At 38.3% G+C, this 22,057-nt stretch overlaps 2 protein-coding genes across 8 annotated transcripts in view; one reads left to right on the top strand and one right to left on the bottom strand.

Moving 5' to 3' along the window:
* The window catches only part of LOC117571890 (transmembrane protein 170A), a 153,947-nt gene that overhangs the window by 27,072 nt on the left and 104,818 nt on the right, over positions 1–22,057 (top strand). The window lies entirely within an intron of this gene.
* The window catches only part of LOC117571005 (uncharacterized), a 28,490-nt gene that overhangs the window by 1,963 nt on the left and 4,470 nt on the right, over positions 1–22,057 (bottom strand). The window contains exons 2-12 of one of the 7 annotated variants that reach the window (XM_052005624.1): positions 15,179–15,640; positions 4,981–5,051; positions 4,415–4,512; positions 3,347–4,371; positions 2,779–3,108; positions 2,551–2,742; positions 1,960–2,400; positions 1,327–1,899; positions 1,056–1,272; positions 646–866; positions 417–586 (exon numbers count right to left, since the gene is read on the bottom strand). In XM_052005624.1, the coding sequence (XP_051861584.1) occupies positions 417–586; positions 646–866; positions 1,056–1,272; positions 1,327–1,899; positions 1,960–2,400; positions 2,551–2,742; positions 2,779–3,108; positions 3,347–4,371; positions 4,415–4,512; positions 4,981–5,051; positions 15,179–15,392 (3,552 nt within the window). In that variant the 5' untranslated portion in view covers positions 15,393–15,640. Of the gene's footprint in view, positions 1–100; positions 257–416; positions 587–645; positions 867–1,055; positions 1,273–1,326; positions 1,900–1,959; positions 2,401–2,550; positions 3,109–3,346; positions 4,372–4,414; positions 4,513–4,980; positions 5,052–15,178; positions 15,641–22,057 lie in introns of those variants that run through there. The other 6 variants (XM_034252959.2, XM_034252961.2, XM_034252955.2 and 3 more) reach the window with 6 other exon arrangements.

Raw genomic sequence — 22,057 nt, 5'->3', positions numbered from 1 at the left:
CGCAGATCTGATATATGTATTTGGCTAACTATTTTTGGGGTTATACTTTAAGTACTTTGGGCAGTTGTCGATTTTGTTCAGTTCAGGCAGTGAGATATACTTTTTTTTTTAAATATTTTTTTAATTTTTCGGTTTTTTTTTTTTAGAGTTTTGGTGGGTTTTGTTTTCGAATTTATAGATCGCTAGAGGGCTGATAGTATCGCTGGTGCTGTCGCTGTTGATATATGCGCCATTCATCGGGTATTACGTAAACCAGCTTAAAATAACATTATACAATTGAATAAACATTATTAATCGGTGTCAGCATTGAACTCTTATTAAGTGCGCCAAGCTTAGAGCTAAACAAAACGAGTAGTCAAGTTAATGCTAAAAACGCTGCAACTAAATACATTAAATTGAATTATTTGAACATTTACCTTGGTATTTTTGCTCTTGCGGGACGTTTTCAATATGGTGCAGAAGGCTTGAATCAGGGCGATCAGGACAAGGGCTGCAATCAAACCTAGCACAATATACAAACGTGTCTCCGACAGATCGAAGAAGGACAGCAATGTGTCTTTAGCACTGGGTTCTTGAGCACTCTTAACTGTAAATAGAGTTCTTGTTAAAAAATATGAAATTTTTATCATTTTATTAGGTGCTCACATTCGAGAGCCTCAAAGTCCAAATACTGTGGATCCACTGTTAGAGATCCCACCTTGCCGGTAGCCAATTGATCTTGTAGCGCTGTCTTGATAACTTCCGCATTCTTCTCAACGGCCGCCTCGCTTGTCTTCTCAATGTTATTCGTATCCAGGGCGTGCTTCTTCTCCACATCGGACTTGTCGAATAGCGCCTGTACCTTGGCTACCATGGAGCTGCCCTCTCTACAAGAAGAAGTTAAAATGTAACAGCAATTTTTAAGTCAGGGATACAATCTGGCGACTCTAATGAATAGCTAACTATTCAATAAGAATATTTGCTTGATTACATTAAATTACAAACTTATTGCGAACATTCGGGTAATGATAATAAGAATTTTGCGTTGGAATCTCCAATAAACAGAATTAACTTACTTTTCGAAACCAATAATTTCGGTCTTGTAGTAACCGGGAATTGGCGAGAGTATGCCATTGAAGGAGTCCGAAATGGTGGCTGCCAGATTATTAAAGTCTACAGTGCCAGGCTTGGGTGCTTCAAAGGATTCGGCCAAGTTCATCAACTTCACACCTACGGCATACACTAAGCGACTTGGCGCTGGTGTGCTAGTGCCCACAAAAACAGCCTCTAGTTCTGCAAAAGAGAGTTATTAATATCGCTCCGATGAAAGTGAGAAAGTTCTCATACCTTTGCCGCAGGATTTGATGCAAACGCGTTGGGGCGAAACTACTGGCACCTGTTCGTGCTTGCGTGTCTTCTTGTTAACAACATTAAAGGCACCACCGAGCACGGGGAAGAACAGATACAGACAATGATCATCGGTGAAGGAGAGATCTTGCTCATCGTTGCTGATGCGTTTGCGATTGAACTCTAAGATGGTCACACCCTTCTCAATGCGACCGGATGCATTGGTAATGTCCTGGCGATCATCCAATTTGGGTGGAGCGTAGCCAAGTACCCAGGTGTCCATGAGGAAGGGACGACCACTGCGTCCATCAACCCAGCCAATGATGGCATCAGTTTGTGACATGCGCTGATCATCGCTGAAGCCAATGCCAGTCCAGGTTTGTGTGTTTGTTGTCTCGATGTGCCAGCGGATATCATCACCACGTCCAGCGGTTTCCCATGAAGCGTAGTACTCGCAAGTATGTTCCTGGGGCGAGCAGTTTGAGGGATATTTCCAGTGACCATAACAATCATTATCAAGCACATTTGTGCTCAGATCATTGCGATCGACTTCAGCAGCGGACTTATCTTTTTCTATAGGGAATTGTGAAGTTATAAGATGTTTTTTTCTTTTCCTTTTTTCTTTATACTTACCAAAGAAGTTAATTTGGGTGACGCCGCGTTGCATTTGATGTCCGTGGTATTTCAGCTCATCCGGTTGATAGAAGTCCTTAACGGATGAGGGCTCAGTTTCTAAACCGGAGGCTGGCACATGCACATACTTCTGTGGTTCCTGACCCCTTGCCCAGATAACATGAGTGAGCGCATCGTCCAGTGTGTGATCGGTTGGTTCTGTTGCCACCAGTTTCTTGCGGAATATAATGGTGGTCACACCATTCTCCTCGAAACCGGTACCCAAAGCCAAATCGGATTTACCACCAAAGACCTCGTCCAATTTGGGTGTGGAACGATCCCGAGAGTAGTAATCTCCCACGCGACTGGCCATGCCACGTGCCGAGCCAATAACAATATCCGTGCAGTCCATGGGATTGAAGTCGTGCCGAGGTGTATACGGGTTAAGTTTGTACTTGGGTTCTAGGGAAATAAAACTATGTCAATAATAGATACTCCATTGAGATAGGAATGTTGTGAATTGTGTGTGGCTTGTGGGATCTACTGTGTTAGTATACAGTGAAAATCGAGGGATCGAAAAGGCAATACCATTACCAAGGCGTGTGGGTTTACCTGCTGACTCAAGATTTGCGGACTTTTTGGGAGCTTGCACGCTCTTGGGTTCGGGTGCACTCTTAGGTTCTGGCTCACTCTTAGGCTCTGGTTCACTCTTAGGTTCCGGTTCACTCTTGGGTTCTGGTTCACTTTTGGGTTCGGGCTCACTCTTGGGCTCCGGTTCGCTCTTAGGCTCCGGTTCAATCTTGGGCTCCGGTTCACTCTTGGGCTCCGGTTCGCTCTTAGGCTCCGGTTCACTCTTGGGCTCTGGTTCGCTCTTGGGCTCTGGTTCGCTCTTAGGCTCCGGATCACTCTTGGGCTCTGGTTCACTCTTGGGCTCCGGTTCACTCTTAGGTTCCGGTTCACTCTTGGGCTCTGGTTCGCTCTTAGGCTCCGGCTCACTCTTGGCCTCTGGTTCACTTTTAGGCTCAGGCTCACTTTTTGGTTCAGGTTCGCTCTTTGGTTCCGGCTCGCTCTTCGGCTCAGGTTCGCTCTTCGGTTCCGGTGCGCTTGTCGTTGGTTCCGGTTCGCTTGTTGGCTCTGGTTCGCTCTTTGGTTCCGCTGTGCTATTTGGCTCTGTTGTTATATAATATTTGTCGTAGAGAATAGATTTGCGTGCTTAGTGTTAGGTGCGGGATTGAAAGTATTCGTAGTAGAAGCACAACAAGGATAGTAATAATTGAATGCAGTAAGTTCTCTACAGGATCTGCAGGATTTGTTGTGTGTTTTGCAACTACTTGTATTAATTCAAAAATTAAGCTAAACTAATTGATTGCAAGTGCGAAAGCTATGCAATGTGTGCAAGAATTCTTACCTGTTGCTTGGCGGCGGCTACGTCCCGATTTTGTGCTGACGCGATAGGAGACACTGGTGGCCACTGAGGTAACGCCATCAATGTTGCCGAAGTCAGGATCGTGTTTGGCAACGCGCTTTGTCTTTGCACTCGGTTCGGCAGATGGCTCTGCTTGAGGTTCACTTGTGGGTTCAGGTTCGCTCTTGGGTTCTGGTTCACTCTTAGGCTCGGGTTCGCTCTTGGGCTCGGGTTCGCTCTTTGGCTCCGGTTCGCTCTTTGGCTCCGGCTCGCTCTTTGGCTCTGGCTCGCTCTTGGGCTCTGGTTCGCTCTTTGGCTCCGGTTCGCTCTTTGGCTCCGGCTCGCTCTTTGGCTCTGGCTCGCTCTTGGGCTCTGGTTCGCTCTTAGGCTCCGGTTCGCTCTTTGGCTCGGGAGCCGAGCTCTCGAGGGTTGTTGTCAAATCTCCCATATCACGCAACAACGGGAAGTTCTTACACTCCGGAGTCATGCCACGTGGACGCCAGCCCAAGCCTACCCAAGAGGTGCTGTTAACCTTGAGCACCACCTCAATCTCCTTTTGCTCCTCCAGCAGGCGCCAGTACATATGATAGTCAGGCGACAGTTCCTTCATAGTATACGAAGTAAGATCCAGGCTGGTCGACTTATAGGGAGAACGCTTGTTGCAACCAATACCGTACCACCCAAAGTTGCAGTAGCACTGACGACGGGGCAACGAGGTGCTGTCGATATCAATGCACTTGCCTTGGACACCGCAATCGGCATTGCTGCTGCACTCATCGTGATACTGACATTGTGGACCATAGAAGTTCTTATCGCACTTGCAGCGCGATGCAATGTTTTTGCCATGTCCTGAACAGGTTTCACGGAAATCCTTGCGCTGCTTGATGTCCACATCAGCGCAGGACCAGAAGCGATAGGCAGTCGACCATTCATCGGCCTGACGCAGCAAACGCAACGTACAATTGAAGCATTCGAAATCCTTGGGAATGCTCACCATATACGACTGAGCCCTGTAGGTGATGGGGGATCTGTTAGAGGTAGAATCACAGCATAGCTTATCAGCAAACTTACGTCGCATCTGTGCGCACAAATTCCGAGCCATTAACGTGAGGTGTTAGATCCAATACGGGTCTGTCGAGTGCATCCAGCAATTGCAAACGGAAGCCGCCCTAGAAAAATTGAAGCATGAAATTAACTTTTTAATTGCGCATTGAATCCAATATGTACTTGGTTATGGGAGGTGCGAGTGGGCGTGACTTTGGAAGGCAAATCTCTGCTATATATAATGAAGATTGCGCAAAACAATGACTGAGAACTTGTGACTTGCTTTCAAAAGGTAATTCCCATTGGCCTTTTCAACAATGAGAACTTCTAACGCAATGTTTTTGACTTTGACTCAGGCTAGGTCTGAGTCTGATACTGAGTATTATACATATCTAGGCTTCAGTTGTCGTGCATGTGTGGCAATCATTACATCATTTACGATGCCCAGCATGATGCACATGTCTGTCTAATTATGCTCCACTCGAGAGTCGAGATAAGAACGCTGACTGCCATTGTGCAGCATCTCTGGTATCTTGATTAGCGCGCAACTTAATTGCCCCAAGCTCAGCTCCCCAGTCGGCTCCTCAACTTACCCTGTGTGCATAGGCCAAATGCCAGGTAACATTAAACTGTGTGCCAGACAACAAAGAGGTGCGTATGGAACCTGAAACAACAAATGAAAACAAATGATAAGAATTTTAATTAACGTTAATTCAAGATGTCTTGCGGTAATTTCCCAGCAAATTAGTTTTACTGTTTACATTGCTTAAATACTTTTAACTAAACTACAAACATTTATTGTTGACATGCCAAGCACTTTGCAGGTATTAGATTAAAAAGGTTCATCATTAGATTCCGGAAATTAATTAAAGAGGATCTAAAATTATTCAGAATTCAAAAGGTAGCAAAAAAAAATTGTGAATTAATTATTGCTTTTGCTTTTAATGAATCGATCATTGATATATATCTTTAGTATTTTTCATTATTACTACTCAAAAAGTATTAGTTTATTTTAACTGGAATAGATAATATTAGATTAGAGACATTAGTGCAGAGAGGACTAACAACCAGTTTTGTATTCGTTAATACTGATCAAATTATTAAAACATTGTTTTACGACCCAAAAATAATCTCTATGGTCAAAGCTGCATTTAATTATGCGTTCAATTTCTAAAGCATTCATTATGTTATTACTACCTTTAGAAGCTCTACAAGATTATGTATTATCGATGACCGTAAATAGGCATTCTAACAATCTTATTGCCACAATGGCTTTGGGAAGCACAAGCAAACAATCTCTGGGCCAAAGAGTCACAAGTCAATTGCAGTCTATTCAAAGAAAGCTAACAAATGGGGCAATGCAATTATGTAGACAACAGTGATGATGATGATGATGATGACGATAATCGCGATGATTATTCTTCGTCATCGTCTTTGCTGATTAACAGGCCATGCAGTTGGGCCTGGCTGATCAGGCATTACAGTTGCATAGATAGAGAGAGAGAGAGAGAACCAATTGCAATTGGCTTAACTGAAATATGTATCGCATAATTAAATGTTTTGCCAGCAGTCGAGCTGAACAGGTTTTATGGTTCTGCATTGCGTAGCATTGCGCTTTTGAGTGCACTCGAGTGGGTATATTCATGAATAGACTTGTGTTTGTGAACTCTCCTCTGCGCACCTTCGTACCAAATTCCAGCAATTGCCGAGCCCAGTCTCCATGCGAGGCCGCCTAAGTACAGGAAGTTAGCGAACCACCAAAAGCAATTGAGCCACTGAGCCACTGAAGCAGCGAATCAACGAGCCACCAACGAGTGTGGCCAAGTGCCACACACATCTTCGCATTACAAGTTTTCTTGTTTTCTTCTTGCCGCGCTCGTCGACAAATTTCATATGCGCGCAACTATTGCATAAGAGCAATGCGATAACCTCGTCGCAGCTGTGAAAAATTGCAGTTTACCTCAGCTCAGGAGAGGGGAACAAACTGTGGGGAAGGGGAAGCTGGCCAATCAATGCCCAAGCAAAAGCGTAGATCGCACATCGTTGTCAGCCAATACACACGGATCGAGCCGCTAATTGAAGCCATTAAATGGTTATAGCGATGTCCAGACTCCAAGATGCTGAAAGCGAAAGCAGGAGCGCAATAGTCTCACTTTTAAGCTACACCTTCCCCCACTTCCCCACTTGGCCACTCTTTAGCCCCTCTGTCTAGCGTCGACAAATAAGGAAGTTGGAAAATTATGATGACTGCTGTTTTGGTGGCACAACAGATTGAATAGACTGTTAGCCATCCTCAATGCTTGGCTTGGCGACTGGCCAAATATTATGAGTACACTCATTGAATGACCACTTGAATGCATTCAGTTGCCTCAGTCTTGTGCAGTCTTTTTGCACAATTTTCCCAATATGGTCAGACAGCAATAGACAGAAGTGTTTTTTGTCGCGATGTTGTCGATGATGTCGCTGATTACGAGCAGAAAATAACACTAAAGAATCAATAGAACAATTGAAAGGTAAGACTAATAGATACCACTTAATGTGATTGATGTTTGTAAAGAAAGATACAATATAAATATAAATAAAAAATATAAATACAAAGTTAAATAGATCCAAATAACATATAAAGATCATAAAGTATTTTTCGCATTCTCAACTTATGCGACTCTTCTTAAAGCTTTAAATTTGATATGATATAAGGATATGATAATTAAGGATGATAAAACATTTACTTGTAGATATAGATATGTAGATATTCAAACCTACATAATATATAAATAAAATATATTAAATATACTTCTAAAAGTATCTTTCGCATTCTCAACTAATGCGACCCCTCTTTAAGCTCGCTTTTTTACAGGGTATGCTGATCACTATCTATAGACGTTGCTGCCGCTTTTGTAGGTCACCAATCGACTTTTGCGACTTTTGATTTCAATGGCGTAATTGAAGTGGATATGCGAACAGAATCATTGAATCATTCAAGTGTATATGGAAGTTTTCTGCACCTGTACTTAAGTGGCACATACATTTTTCACATACATCTGGCCAAAGTTGTTTTGACAACTTCAAGCCAAAAAAAAAAAAATAATATAAAAGAAAAAATAATTCCAAAGCGCCAGAAAAATGGGTTAAGTTATGGCAAAAAAAAGGTAAAAAAAACAGCGCCAAATTACAAAAAAATATGCTGATAGCCGAACGATAAATCAATTGTGGCCATTAATAAATAACAACAACAGGAGCAAGGCAATTTGGTTGGGCGGAACCAGTTGTTAAATGGGAACTGAACGGGGAATGGGCCACAGACTGAGACTAAATTGGCAGGTGTAGTGATTTCTCATTTCACATGCAGCCTCTCTTTCTCGCTCTCTCTCTCTCTCTCGCTCTCGCCTTTGCTGTCCCTCTCTACGGCTATTTTTCATATTTTGCTTCGATTTTACTCTTGTCATATTTCTCACGAGCGCGAAAGTTGTTCACCTTTGATTTTTGAGGCTGCGTTGCATGAATATCGAGTTCGTATTCGTATTTGTATTCGTTATTCGTTATTCAGACTCGGATTCGAGTTTGAGTGTTGCGCTTGAACTCGCCGCACATTTCGAAAGTCGAACCTGATGCGTCGTTTGTCCAGACATCAAAATGAAATTGATAATGTTAATGATAATGATTCTCAGCACCAAACTTAACGCGAGTTCGATTCATTTTCATAGTTTTCGCATGAAAGCTTATTCAGTTTTTATTAACATAAACACGAGATGGGAAAAAAACGAGTGACTAATTTATTTATGTTATTTAAAATGCAATTAATTTTTGCTAAAGAAAAGCATTTTAATGAACTATTGATTGATTTCAGCGCAAAATGCTTGCTAATGATGATGGGCTACTGAAAACCTGCAGAGAAATTAAAAGTAATCATTGGGTTGACTATTTGCCTCGAACTGCGGGCATCATAATAATAATAGTAATAATAATAATAATAAGCGGAAATTGTGATAACTAAATAAATAAACAATTAGCATTCATTTGCCATAATTAATTATCATTTTAAACAATCACCAAATAAGCGAGATCTTATAGCCGCATTCCATTTGCCGCATTACGCTTTTAATGACATTATGCTGAACGATTATTTAAAAGAGTAGTTAATAGATTTTGGAATTAATGTGTGAATCTAATGAATATATGTTTTTCATAAAAAGCAATTATTTGATTTGTTATTCTGTTCTGAATGCTGTCATAAACTAAATAATATATATAGATTTTAAAATATTTGAAGATAAACTTAATCATTCATATTTTGCAGCCAAGTAGAAGCTCTTTAGGCAACACTTTTGTTATTTATTAACAGAACCATAAACGCAATATATCAATTGCGTAATGTATGTTGACGTAACCAAGGTGCTTAGCCAGGTTAACAAACTTAACAGATTTATTTTCAATGTTTGCTTTTACCCATATTCTGAGCCAACTTTTGCAAGATCTGTCCGCTGCAAAGTCGATGGTTGGAATGGGCGAATGGAATATGTGGGGAGGCCACTCACTCTATAAGAACTTGGGGTCTTTGCATCATTTTCTTAATGGTATGCCAAAACCAACGAACCTTGGGGCCAATTTGCTGCCTGATACTGAATGCTGAACACTGTATTGTAGTAGAATGTAGAATGTGTGGAAGAATGTGGTGCTTGCATGCATTCTAATTGCAGTGTTTGCAGCACCAGGCGAGTGAATGGTCAGGGGTGAGGAACGATGGCGAAGCTAGGGAATTACCAAGAGAGGGGGTGGGGTAAGGCCAAATATGGCGTGTCGTTGCAAAGACTTCCGCAACACACACACTCACATTGGGGCAACGTGAAAAGGTTGACAAATAAACTTGAGTGTCGGCAGCTAACGAAGCATCGCAGTGTGCAATAAATTTTAGCAGTGACTGTTGGACAGTGGCGGCGATTGGCAACGAGCATTGCGAGTGTAACATGCTGTAAAATTCATTTTACTTTGGCAACCCTAAAACTATGGGGCCATAATGTTGCCATCGTTTCATTGGCCGCAAATTACGTAGCAAGTTTTGAACATTTGCATTTGCAACTGCAACTGCCACAGCAATTGGCAACTGCAACTGGCAACTGCAACAGGTATCTGGTAACTGGCATGGCCTGCTTGTGGTCAAGGAGTTTTCGCTTTAGTTAATTGCTCGTGACGTTGTCTTAGCCAGTTAGACGGCTCTCCAGCGTCAGCTTCAGCAACAGCAGCAACAACAGCAGCAACAACAGCAGCAACAACAGCAGCAACAACAGCAGCAACAACAGCAGCGCCTGTGTGGTTGGTATTTATGGCATGCCACTCGATATGTATCGCACGGTGGCACATACACTGAGAGAAATTGTGATAAATTAGATGTATGTATATTCTACTTTAAAAGATGATATAAGTTGAAATGAAATAAGTTAAATGTTTAAAAAAAATTGTAAAACATATAAAATAAAAAATTTACGATTTTAGTGTTACAAATCTAAGAAAAAGTGTTGAGTATATATTTCCAATTAAACATAATACTATTTATATAGTAAATATTTCGTATATAGCATAACAATACATATATGCACACTTTTCCTATTTGTATTTAAAAGCTTTGAGATAAACTTATTTTACATACTCTTACTTTGTATTATGGAAGGGATTATTTATAAGAAAAATCTTGATGCTTAATCATAACTTTCGTTAGTTTATATTATTTGTATATATGATTATATTCCATTTGATAACTCGAATTCTTGTTAACTTTTTCGCTTCTCTTATTATTTCCTTTTACACAATACTTTTCTGGCAGTGCAATCCGTATACATCACACTTATGCCATTTGAAGTGTCGTTTTGTAGTACGCGCTCTCATTGATATTCTGTGGCATTTTTTTTATGGGTCTAGTGCAAGTGAATGCTGTCGAGATTCGTATGATAATCCCACTGCGACATTTCAGCAACAAATGAATGGCCATTGAAATTGAAATATGAGTGTATTCATATGGCGCTCGTTTTACAAATACAACTCACAGCAGCAGCAACAATAATAAACTTGATCAACAAAAACAGCCTTAGCATCGACATCGACATCGACAACAACAATGGCAAAACAATTCGCTTCAGTTGTTGATAAATGGGTCTTGAGAAATATTCAACAAATTTTTAGGATGATAAATTTAACAGTTGTTGTATAAGTAGAGCTGTCATCTGAATATACACATTTCTGATGCATGTTTATGTCAAAGTTACGCAGCTGATAAAATATTTTGCCTAGTGTAGAGTATAGTTAATCACATTGCTATCAGCAGTAGCTTGTAGCTAATTTATATCGAAATGGCATCAAAGCACGCAAATTTATAGCTAAAGCTCATTAAAACGCGAAAATTTATAGCTAAAGCGCATTGAAGCTCTAAAGTTGATGAAAAGCTAATTTGACCATCCAATTTCGTTAATTTATATCTAAAGCACATGGAAGCTCTCTATGTGTAATTAAAAGCTTCATAAAGATAGCTATTTTATAGCTATGTCTGATGCATAAAAACTTACTAAAATTGCTTTTGCTTAATGATTAAAGTTTACAACATTTAAGATAATTTATCATAAAATTATTTGATGATTTTTTTTAAGTACATTTAAGTTGCAAGTCTTTAGTCTAGAACTCATTAAGGTGCAGCAGTTTCTATCTGAAGCACGCGGAAGTTTACGGCTTTATGGCCAAGTCCATAAATGATAATTAGAATCTACTTAAGAAACCATCAACGGAACGAGTTCATTCCACTATTTTTTTTAGTGTGTGCAATCATTTGTCCGTTGCTTCGAACATAGAGCAGAAATTAAACCTGAACCTAAAGCTAGACTGCAACCGCATTGTAAAGTGTGACTCAATGCGGCTGTAGACCACAACTTGACCTCCATTTCGAGACAATTACAACAACGTCAAGTTGTCAGTTGTCGAGAGACGCGACGCGACGAGATGAGAAAAAACAGAGACAAATCAAAACAAAATAACGTTGTGGCCCTTAACTGAAGCAGCGACAACAACAGCAATAGCAGCGAGTGTTAACAAATTGAGTTACAAATGCAAACAAGTTGCAACGTGGGGTCAACGAGGCTGCCACATTGTGGCCCAGTTGCCAGTTGCCAGTTGCCAGTTGGAGTCGCTTCACTTAGAAAGGGCAACTACAATACGGAGAGTACTGGAAACTGGAAAATGCGGTCACTGGGAGTTGCCTGATACAGTTGTTAAGCTTGCCACATTGCAGCATCAGATTGCAACGCATGGCATCTCTTGGCCAGTTGCAAGTTGTGTGCTGTGTGTTGTGTGTGTGGCGCAATGGCCATAAACTAAGTAATGGCCATAAGTGAAAGTTTTTCACTTGCAGCGCTCGCTGCCTTGGCAACATACATCATCATTATTATTACGATCATTATTGCCGCGTCGTCTTCATCATGAGGAATGAACCTGCTGGCCAATGTACGAGATTTGCAGTGCAAAGAAAAGTAAAAAAAAAAATATAAAAGCCAAAGTCGCTGCCAAAGCAAACGAAGGCAAAAGTTGTCATGCCCCGAAATGGGTTAAACGTGCAACCGGTAGGCAGACAGGGAAACAGGGAGCCAGGAAGAGGGGGGACAGACCAGCCAAGCCAGACTAGCCAACCTGGCCGGGCTAGTCAAGAAATTGAGCGCATGCGGCACGGGGCACAGGCCTTAAAGTATGCTCAAGGCGGCGCACGTTGCGTATACGCAATGAGCACTTGTGTATAATTAAGAAAAGTGAAAAAAACCGCAACAAAAAAAAATTATAAAAGATTGCAAAAAAATGCCGTTGAGCGAGTATTATATATTTAAAATCGAATATACGTATATACAAAATTTGTAATTATTTATGCGCTATTGAATTGATTTGGCATTTTGATGCCACACACGTGTTGTGTGTGTTTTCAGCCGAAGGCAACCGAATGTGCCCAGCTGCTAGCTTAATTATAATATTACTTATGTACACACATATCTGATATCTACTAAATATACATACATATATATGTATTTATGTTTGTGTGCACACATGTTCGAGATGAGGTGAGATGAAGCCGCACATCAAATGTCAGAAAACTTCAGCAACAAGTGGGCAACATTTTTGAAAGTATTCGAAGCTGTAAGATAAACTGTTAATAATAAGCAGACATAATGCGGAGCACAGCTGCCAGATACCCTGCAAGGTGATAAACAGTCTTTGCGTACAAGATAGTAATATATTTATTATATATCATGTAAGTTTGTTCACCAAATAAACATAGAAAGTGAACTCAAAAAGCGTATTATGAATATACTACACATATCTTGAATTAAGTAAAAGTTAAAGCATTTGTTAAGGCCTTGCTTCAGTTACTATTCCAGGGTATCCATCTAAATAAACAAATGATGACCCAATTTAAAAAAAATATGCGCACAAGTGAATGGCATCGCGGCTGTTTTGCTGCCTCTCCGACATATGCAAATTAATTGGTAACACTTTGCGGCAACAACAACAATACAAATATTACTATAACACTACATACACTTACAACAATAATAATCATAGTTAAGTAAGACGCAACAATACAAAACTCAATCTCCAACTCCAACTCAAATACAGAGTTTGAAACTGAAATCGTTATGCAAGCGCGAATGCACATATGAATACTTCATAGTATGTATGTATGTATATGTTAATCATAATCATGCTTGAATACCACTCATGAATGCTCGCTGTATGCACATGTATTTCACAAATGGGGCTCTGTGTGAATCGAACGTGCATGGCCAATTTAAATGTGGCTAAAATACTTGCCCAAACAAAACAATTACCAATGGGATTATGCCAACATTTTGTTTGCTCAAAAAACTAGCAAGAAACCTAAACTAAATCATACGAAATACCGAATGCTGGAGCGTGCCCCGAAACATAAACAACTCGCATGCCGATTATTTGATGACTAACCTCATGAACTGAACTGTACTAAAAGTGAGCTGAATGAATGTGTTTAAAGTATAAATACGTGCTTCGTAAGATAAATGTTTTTTTTTTACGTTTTGGCCAGTTTTATTCTAAAGTTCTACAGGTTTCAGCAAATGACGATAGAGCAAAAAAATGCTGAAACAAGTGAGAGTACTTTAGACGCAATTGCACAACTACGAAATACCCTTCCTTTATTACTCACATATCAAATTTATACTCTCTTTATTCTCATCATATGTAATCGTCACTTTTTTGTATGTTCTTCATCATCATTTAACGAAGTTACTCTTCTGTGTATATTTAATTAGCGCAGGGTATAGATAAAAATGAGGGAAACTTTAAAAAGTAGTTATGAACTTAATACCTAGCATTTAAGCAGTAATTATAGAACAATTTAAAATTATAATTAATAAACAAGTCGAGCAAAACCTGTCTATTTTGGATGTGCCGCAGGGGAATTAAAAACTGGTAAATTTAATGTAGAGCATCTTTATAAAGTTTTTAAGTGAATTGTGCTTTTACTGAAATTTGAATAATGGTTCTAAAATACAAGTTCTAAAAGCGAACTTTTTTTAAATGATAAATTTAGAATAGTTGCGATTAACTTTAATAATCGCTAAAGTGTATTTTAATATAATTCCACACTTCCTTAACAATTGTATATTATATATATTATGGTAATATAAAAGGTAGCTGTTGATAATTCTTTATTTATGGCTTTTTTTTGTTATAAAAGGCATAGATCTGCTAATAGCAAATTTTTATCGAGAATGAATTAGATTTTAATGTCAAATGATAAGTTGCGCAAAGTAATTTAGCCTTAGATGATAAAACTATACACTTTAACTAGAATTTAATTGATATATTTCTACATAGAACAAAAATATACTTTATTATATAAGAATAATTCCTTATCTTTAAAGGCAGACCACTGCTGATGATTTGATATTGATATGGACTCATTTTGAATTTTGGTTTTAACACTCAAGTTTTAATAGCAAATTTGTTCGAGAGTGAAATAGCTTGTTATGTCAAATGATAAGCTCAGTAAAGTAGTTTAGCTTTAGATGATAAAACTATAAACTTTAACTTGAATTTAATTGATTTAATGTGTATGGCTACAATAAAGTGCACTTTCATATACATACACTCTCAGAAATTTTACCCCTTTTACCATAAAAATAAAAAATCAAATTCTTTTATGATAGGGATTAAGCTTAAGGCTGTTCAAGCGTAGTTAGGCTTTACTTAAGTGGCAGGATTCACTGTGAATTAGGGTTAAGCATGCCACTAGCATTTTACGATCATGTGAGTGTTTCTGGACATAGACTTAGTCAAAGTCACATTCACAGTCACATTCGTTGCCACAGTCGAAGTTGCAGTCACAGTTGCCGGTGGCAAAGTGGCACAGTCAGGCGCCAGCTGCAAGTGCTGGCCAAAAAAGCAACAAAAAACCATTCAAAAAAAACCGGCCATAATTCCCACGAGCCGCAAAACCAAATATTTTGTTGGCCAAAAAAAACAAAAAAAAAAAACAACACTTTTAAAGAGAGAGAAATATAAAAAACATCAGCAAATTGTAGGCAAATAAATGCTTGGGCTGAAGGCTAGAAATGGAAGCTGGAGGCTGACTGGTTACTTGGTTGGTTACTTGGTTGGTTGGTGTCTTGTCTTGAATGCAGGTCAAATCTTTGCCTGTCCGGCCACCACAGGAGTAAAGTATTTTCTCAGACCTACTTTTCGATGCGATGCGATGCCTTTCCCCAAACTCGGAAACTCGGAACTTACCTTTGGGCATACCACATGGCGCCTTTGTGCGCGCATTATCCAAGAAATCCAAGTCATAAGCTCGTGCAGGTGGATACGTGAGGGCCACGTGTGCCTCGACTCCCAGTTGCTGCAGCTGCAACAGACACAGGCCGAGGCAGAGACACACAATCGAGGGCAGCAAGAGCGCGGTGCAGGCCACGCCTTTGGGTCTTTTATCGATGGACAGTTTCATGTTTTTGATGTTGTTGTCGTCTTTATTATTGTTGTTGTTGTTGTGTAATTTCTGTTGCTTAGTTATTGCAAATGTATTGCGTATTGTTGTCGCGTCTCTCCGTCGACGGAATGATATAACCGCCAGACAACAACAACAGCAATCAGCCAAAGCTTAGAGCACACCTTTCGTTACACGAATATTCCGACAAATTACGAATATTGACACATTATATTTATTATATTCACTTGTTTACAATTTCTGGGGCACTGCAAAGAGAAGAAACATGCGGAGAAATTTATTATTAATCGAATGTTTGTTTGTAATTTTATATATTTTTAATAGCTTTGTGTTTCCGGTTGCTATTTTAAGCGTAGCCTTGACACGATTTGTAATCAAATATTGTGTTGGAATTTGAATTTTCTCTACTACTCAATAAATAGTTTTTAAATTATACAAATTTTGTACTTTGAGCGCAAAAGCTGCTGAATATTTGAATGATTTTAAATTAAGTCACAAGAACATATTATAAGCTGTCTTCTAAATGTCTTTTGTTAAATTGCTGATTTGATTGAAGCAGGTGGTAAAGAAATTTATTATTGTTAAAAATAATGTAAGATATTTTTAACAGCTTTGTGTTTCCAGTATTTTCAGCTATGATTTTAATATAGGCTTGATACGATTTCTAGTTTGGAATTCGAGTTTTTTTACTACTTACAAAATAGTTTTTAAATTGTGGAAGTTGTTTTCTTTAAGTGCAGCAGCTGTTGAAGTCTTTAAATGATTTTGAATTAAGCGATAAGAATATGTAAAAAATTGCACTCGTCATTACATATTTTAAATTGCAGTTACAAAAAATTCCATTACTTTAAATTTCCATTGTTAAACTGATTGCCAATGACTAAGTGTGTCAGTCAGTCAGCAAAGTGTTTATTTCTTGTGTTATGCACATAGTTTAGTTATTAGTATTTAAATGAGTTTTGTTTTAGTGCCTGTCAAAGGTTCAATTGCATAATTCGTTGAGCTCTAAAAAGATTATTTATTGCCTTTTTTTCGTAAAAGCAAATACAATGCCTGCTCATTTTCCCAGCCGCAAAAACCATTAAAATAGATTTTCATAACAGCTACAAGAGACAAGGCGGAAAATCCAGCAAAATGTGTTGAAAGATATATACGTATATATATTTTTATATTTGTATTTTTCGGGCAGCCGGTGACAGACTTTTCCATGGCGTGTAATGAAGCCATAAAGCCAGCTCAAAACATCAAAAGCCGTCAACAGATTTGGCTATGGACACAGCTCAAAGCAAAAAAAAAAGCAGCCAAAAGCTGCGTGTGAAACGCAGTTCAATGTACAGAGCAGAGAGTACTTGACTATGCGATATCAACTACAGACAACTACAACGCCTTCCTTCAGCTGGTTCAGTTTGAAGTGAAATCGAAGGTTTTTTCTGTTTGTGCCGCATTCGTTCAACAAACTAATCAAAGCCAATGACAGCTGCCAAAGCAAATGACGTGCTTAACACGGGCCACAAATCAGCTTGAGAAACAACAGCAACAACATCGAAGAATTATGCAGCCATTGGACTCTAAAAGAAGCAAATGTACCCTGTAAATGCCAAAGACTTTCAAGGGAACTTTGAAGGCAAAAATGGGAAGAATCTTTTAGTGGTAGATGAAGAGATCTAAATATAGAATGAAGTTTTGCCTTCGGATTAAAATCCTAAATCTTAAGATTAATTAGAATATGGTATTTAGTTATTATTGCTAATGTTAAGTGTTAATTTAGTATGCAAACATTGTTTTAGAATATGAGCAGAATGTATTTATAGTATAGTTTCATGTTTGGTTGAATGTCCTATTCAAATTAATAATTATAATACGATTCTAGTTGATTTTTACCAAGACTAAATGTTCATTTAATGTATTTTTGCTATAAGTTTTAATATGTTTCCTTTTCAGTAAAATAGTCAAGAATGTTTTAAGTATATGCTCGTATAATTAACAGCAGGAAGTCTATGTATAGAGTTGAAGGTCTTGTTAGCTTGCACTCTTTCTTAAATATATTTATGCATAATAATAAACATTAATAGTTATATGAAGCTTTATAATAACTTTTCACCTGAGTAGATGTTCTTTAAAACGTTTAAAATTTATTCTACCAGCATGTTGTATTTTTAACATGAAAAAGTGGTAAAACTTTCTATAGTGCAGCAGTTGCATTTCAATTGCTGTTTTAAATGTGCTCATATTTGCAAATGACAAAATTATCATTACTAAGAAATTTATGGATGCATTATTTGGGAATACTCAACTTCGCACTGTTCCTTATAAAATCTTAGTGCCTAGCATATTGAATCTCTAATAAATGATTGAGAACAGTAAAACATAAATCACAATTGTGTTCCTATTTATAGTAAGGATATAAACAAATATTTATTATTGCCAAGATCTTTAACCATTTATTCCATCAATTTATTTTACAGGGTATTTGCAGGTGAATTCTGCCTTGATTTGTTCGCAAAATTCATAAATAAACTGTACCTAAACTGTGGCAGCTACCTGCAAGCGTAGCTGAAAGCTGTCTGGTGGGCGTGGAAAATCTCAACAAATCTGGCTAACAAATGGCGACCGAAATGGGCGGCTCAAATGTGTGGCACAAGTTGGTCGTTTTTTGTTGTTGGCTTTGTTTTTGTTTTGTGTGCCGCGCCACGAATTGTTTTGATATGGCTACAAAATTGTGGCTCTGTTTTTGACAGGCAAATTGCATGTGGCTAAGATAAATGAACGGCAATTGGTGTTAGTTGGTCGAAATGATTGGCAAAAGATGGCAGAAGAAATGTCGACAATTTAAAATAGAATTGCGAATTGGAACGCAGATAAAGAAGAGAGGTGCTGGAATCAGTAGTCAGAAGACACGTTCCACTTCTGGTTTCTTTTGAGCCCGAGTGTAATTAAAGTTTGCGCCTGGACACCCAAGGCAATAATCTACCAAGTCATTGTCCAATGCCAGACCGAGCAACGACTCTACTATATATATAAATATATATACAACAAAAAATCTACAATCTTTTATAAGCCGTAACGGTAGCAACAACTTCCGAACAGCTGTTGACTGTTGGCCATTTGCTTCGGTTTCGTCTGGGTTGTTCATCATGTTTTTTATAGTCGCTTTATTTTTATTTTTTCGTTTGGTTACTCTAGAAATTGTCTGGCATTGAGAGCGCGCACCAGCGACAACTATGACAGACGTTGACCACAAAATGCTTGACATTGAACCACATACATATCAAAAGCTAGTTAACAACAACAACAACGACGACGACGACGGAAAGCGCCAAGTGCATATGTAAAAAAAAGGCTAATTAAGTTTATGCGAAGTGTAAACATAAAGTATAATAAAGAAACTGCTGTCGCAGCACTCGAAAATTAATTGAAAAAATATTTAGAGCATAGATCACAACTGGGTTAGAACCAATTGCCAATTTCTCAATTGTCGATTGTAGATTGCTGATTGGGAGCGGTTTCCCGCTACGAAATTGTATGCGACCCGCATCGAATTCAAAAGGTTTTTTTTGTTTTCGTCTGTTTTTTTTTTTTTTTTGATAATGCAATATGCCCACATTTTCCACCTTTTCGCATTTCCACATGTTTCCAAGAGCTTAAGCAATTTGGCACACAGCTGGAAAGCGACGTAAACGTAACGAAAGAAACAGCTAATAATACAAGAAACTACAACAATTACATCTTAAAGATACAAGATACATTTCTCTCACACGCAATGAATGCGCAAAATTTCTGGCATTGCATAAGCTTAAAGGTGAAGCTGCGCTTATGCGCTCAAGAGACCCTTAATTAATTAGAAACTTGGCTTTATTAATTAAGCTGAAATGCTATTAAGTCAAACATTTAAAGCTGTTGAAAGCCGCGTCGAAATTTGTGCGTTGAAGTTCTTTGAGATACACACGCACACAGACACACACTTGACTTTGCCTGCTGCTGTGGGCTATCGATTATGGCCAAGACGTAAACATTTTGGCCACGCTGCTCATGTTCGATTCACAGCACAGCAGAGCAGAGCCGAGCACAAGCTGCGGGAAAAATGCAGTCCAACTGGTTACGAAATATTCGAAAAGCTCATTCATGTTCAGCTTGAGATACAATTTTCAAAATAAGAAAAGAGAAAAAAAAACACAACACAACACAAAATATACACAGGCAGCTAAATAAAGGTACACAAATTTGTACCGCCAGCGAAGAGTGTGTGTGTGTGCGAGTGTGTGTGTGCCCAGAAACCGGTTGCTGGCCCAAAACAAAATAGTCAGCTATTAATGGTTTTACGATAGATAGATACTCACACTATGCGATCTGCCACCACAGCAACAAGTGCTCCCAACTATCTCTGTATCTCTCTCTAGCTTTAGTTTTAGCTTTTTGTTGTATCTGTATCTTTGTGTTTGTATCTGTATCTGTAACTGTAACGAATGCGGCAGCTTCCATTGGTAAAGAAACAAGCAAACAATTTGGAAGCGCGCTCCAATTTTTAACGAGAAATTACCAAAATTAGAAAAAAAAGTTTGCCAAAACTACAGCCAAAGTAATAGAGCTGAAATTGATTTTAAATTGTTGTTTAAAAATTGTGTAATAAACGTTGGGCGCGTTACGGGAAGTTGGGCTGATTGAAACACAAATTGTTAGCTCAAAATGCGGGTCAAACATTACATTTTTAATTTATTTTGCCCGCTTTGAAGGAATCAAATTAATTATTTGATTTTCTTATTTTAAATTAAATATATATCTGCCATTTAATTGTGTTGTATAGTAATATAAATAAAGTTACAAAATACTGAAGGCGTTTTTAAATATTTTATTGCTAACCAATATTTAACTCTACTTTTAAGAGTGGATAATAATTTTGTTTCTAGTAGAATAGACTCGTTAAAAATAGATTATTGGCTTCATATATTTATTAAGTACATTTTAGTATAGTAGTAGTAATAAATAAAACAAATTTTCCTGTAATAATTTGTTTATAAAACATTTTTATCGTAGCAATAAGATTTTCTTTATAGGGGATTACTTTATGGGTGCGCTCAAAGCTGCTCAGAAAATGTCACATAAATTTATTGTTATTATTATCTAATAAAAAAAATTAATAGCACACACAAAATATAAAATATATAAATGATATTCAAGGCGCACACAAACTTTCTAATCAGGCTTTATTGATAAACTGCACGTTGAATTTTGAGTTTGATAAGTTCGATTCACGCACCATGAAACACACAAAACACACACACACACGGGCAAACATGGCGTATGCGTTATGGCCAACGGCTATTAACGGTGTCAGAGCTGCTTGAGTGTTTGCTGCTGTGCGAGCCAAAAAGCTGCGAAAGTCATCGTCATTATGATGAGTATGATGAGTGTTATGAGTGTGTGATTCGGTTTCAATTTGCGCACAAATTTCTCAACATGCGAGTAACTGGGAATTTGATTTGGAATGGGGAATGTCACGCATTGAAAGAGAGTTGCTTTGCGTCGAGTTGAATCGCGACGAGTTAGCGATTGACAAATCCACATTTTATGCCAATTTGGCCTACTATAATTGCTATCAGGCTATTTGCCATCTGAGCTGTCCAACTGTTTGGTTTAGTTTTATTCGTGACATAAATAGCGCCACTTGGCCAACTCGAAATTGTGGTTGTAACTGTGGCTCCAGCTCTAGCTTAAGCTCTAGCTTTGGCTTTGGCTCTCTGTGTGTTTGCCTCGTTGATTAACAAGTTGACCAAGTTGCGTCCTCAAGTGACGTTGATGCGTGGTTGTGCTCGTGCAAATGTGCAACATTTGGCATTTGGGGGCCCAGTTAGCTGCTCTGTCTGTCTGTCTTGATGTCTTGCTGTCGCTTGTTAATCAATTTAATTAGTAAAATAAACACATTCAGCAACATTCAGCAACAAAGCAGTTGCTTATTTATTTATTTACAGTGAAAGTTGCCACTTTTCTATTAATTTGTTTTCTATTTCGATTTGCCTTGGAATGCGCCACTCAAAAAGTTATAATTTGTAAAAAATTAACAAATTTGAGCTGATGTGCTACAAATACTTTTGCGCATTTAGATTTCAAAATTAACATAAAATTAAATTTTGTAATCTAGTCGAACTGGTGCAGCAAGTTCGTGTCTTAAGTCATTCGTTTTTAAATACCTTATCAAAGGCCATTTTAATTATGTTACAAAATGTCCAACGCCTTGAATGCTGTCGATCGTTATGGGTAGCTCTCGACAGATATGTTGACAGCAATTTGGTACAGCGAAGCTTCGATATAGTGTACAATAATCACTGCTAAGCGAATTTATGCGAATTTTCGGTTCTGGTTTGTTTTATTTATTTAATTTGAATGGCATTATGGAAAGTCACAGCAATCAACTTTCACAAGAATCAAGCCTAACGAGCTACACAAGTTTTTGTGTTAAGGTTTTTTTAATAGCCAAAAGCCAAAGCAATAACTAAAGCTAAAACAAATGCTATAGCTAAAGTTAAAGCTATAGTTATGGCTAGTCAAAGTCGAGGTCAGGGTTCAGGCGAGAGCGTTAAGCGTTTATTTGTTATTCGAGTACTTGTCGAGTTTATTGTCTGGTAAACTTGATCCCTAAACATTTGTTGCTGTTGTCTTTATTGCAGTTA

Source organism: Drosophila albomicans, chromosome 3 (genome assembly GCF_009650485.2).
Source record: "Drosophila albomicans strain 15112-1751.03 chromosome 3, ASM965048v2, whole genome shotgun sequence".
Lineage (NCBI taxonomy): Eukaryota > Metazoa > Arthropoda > Insecta > Diptera > Drosophilidae > Drosophila > Drosophila albomicans.
This window is presented reverse-complemented; position numbering and strand designations above follow the sequence as displayed.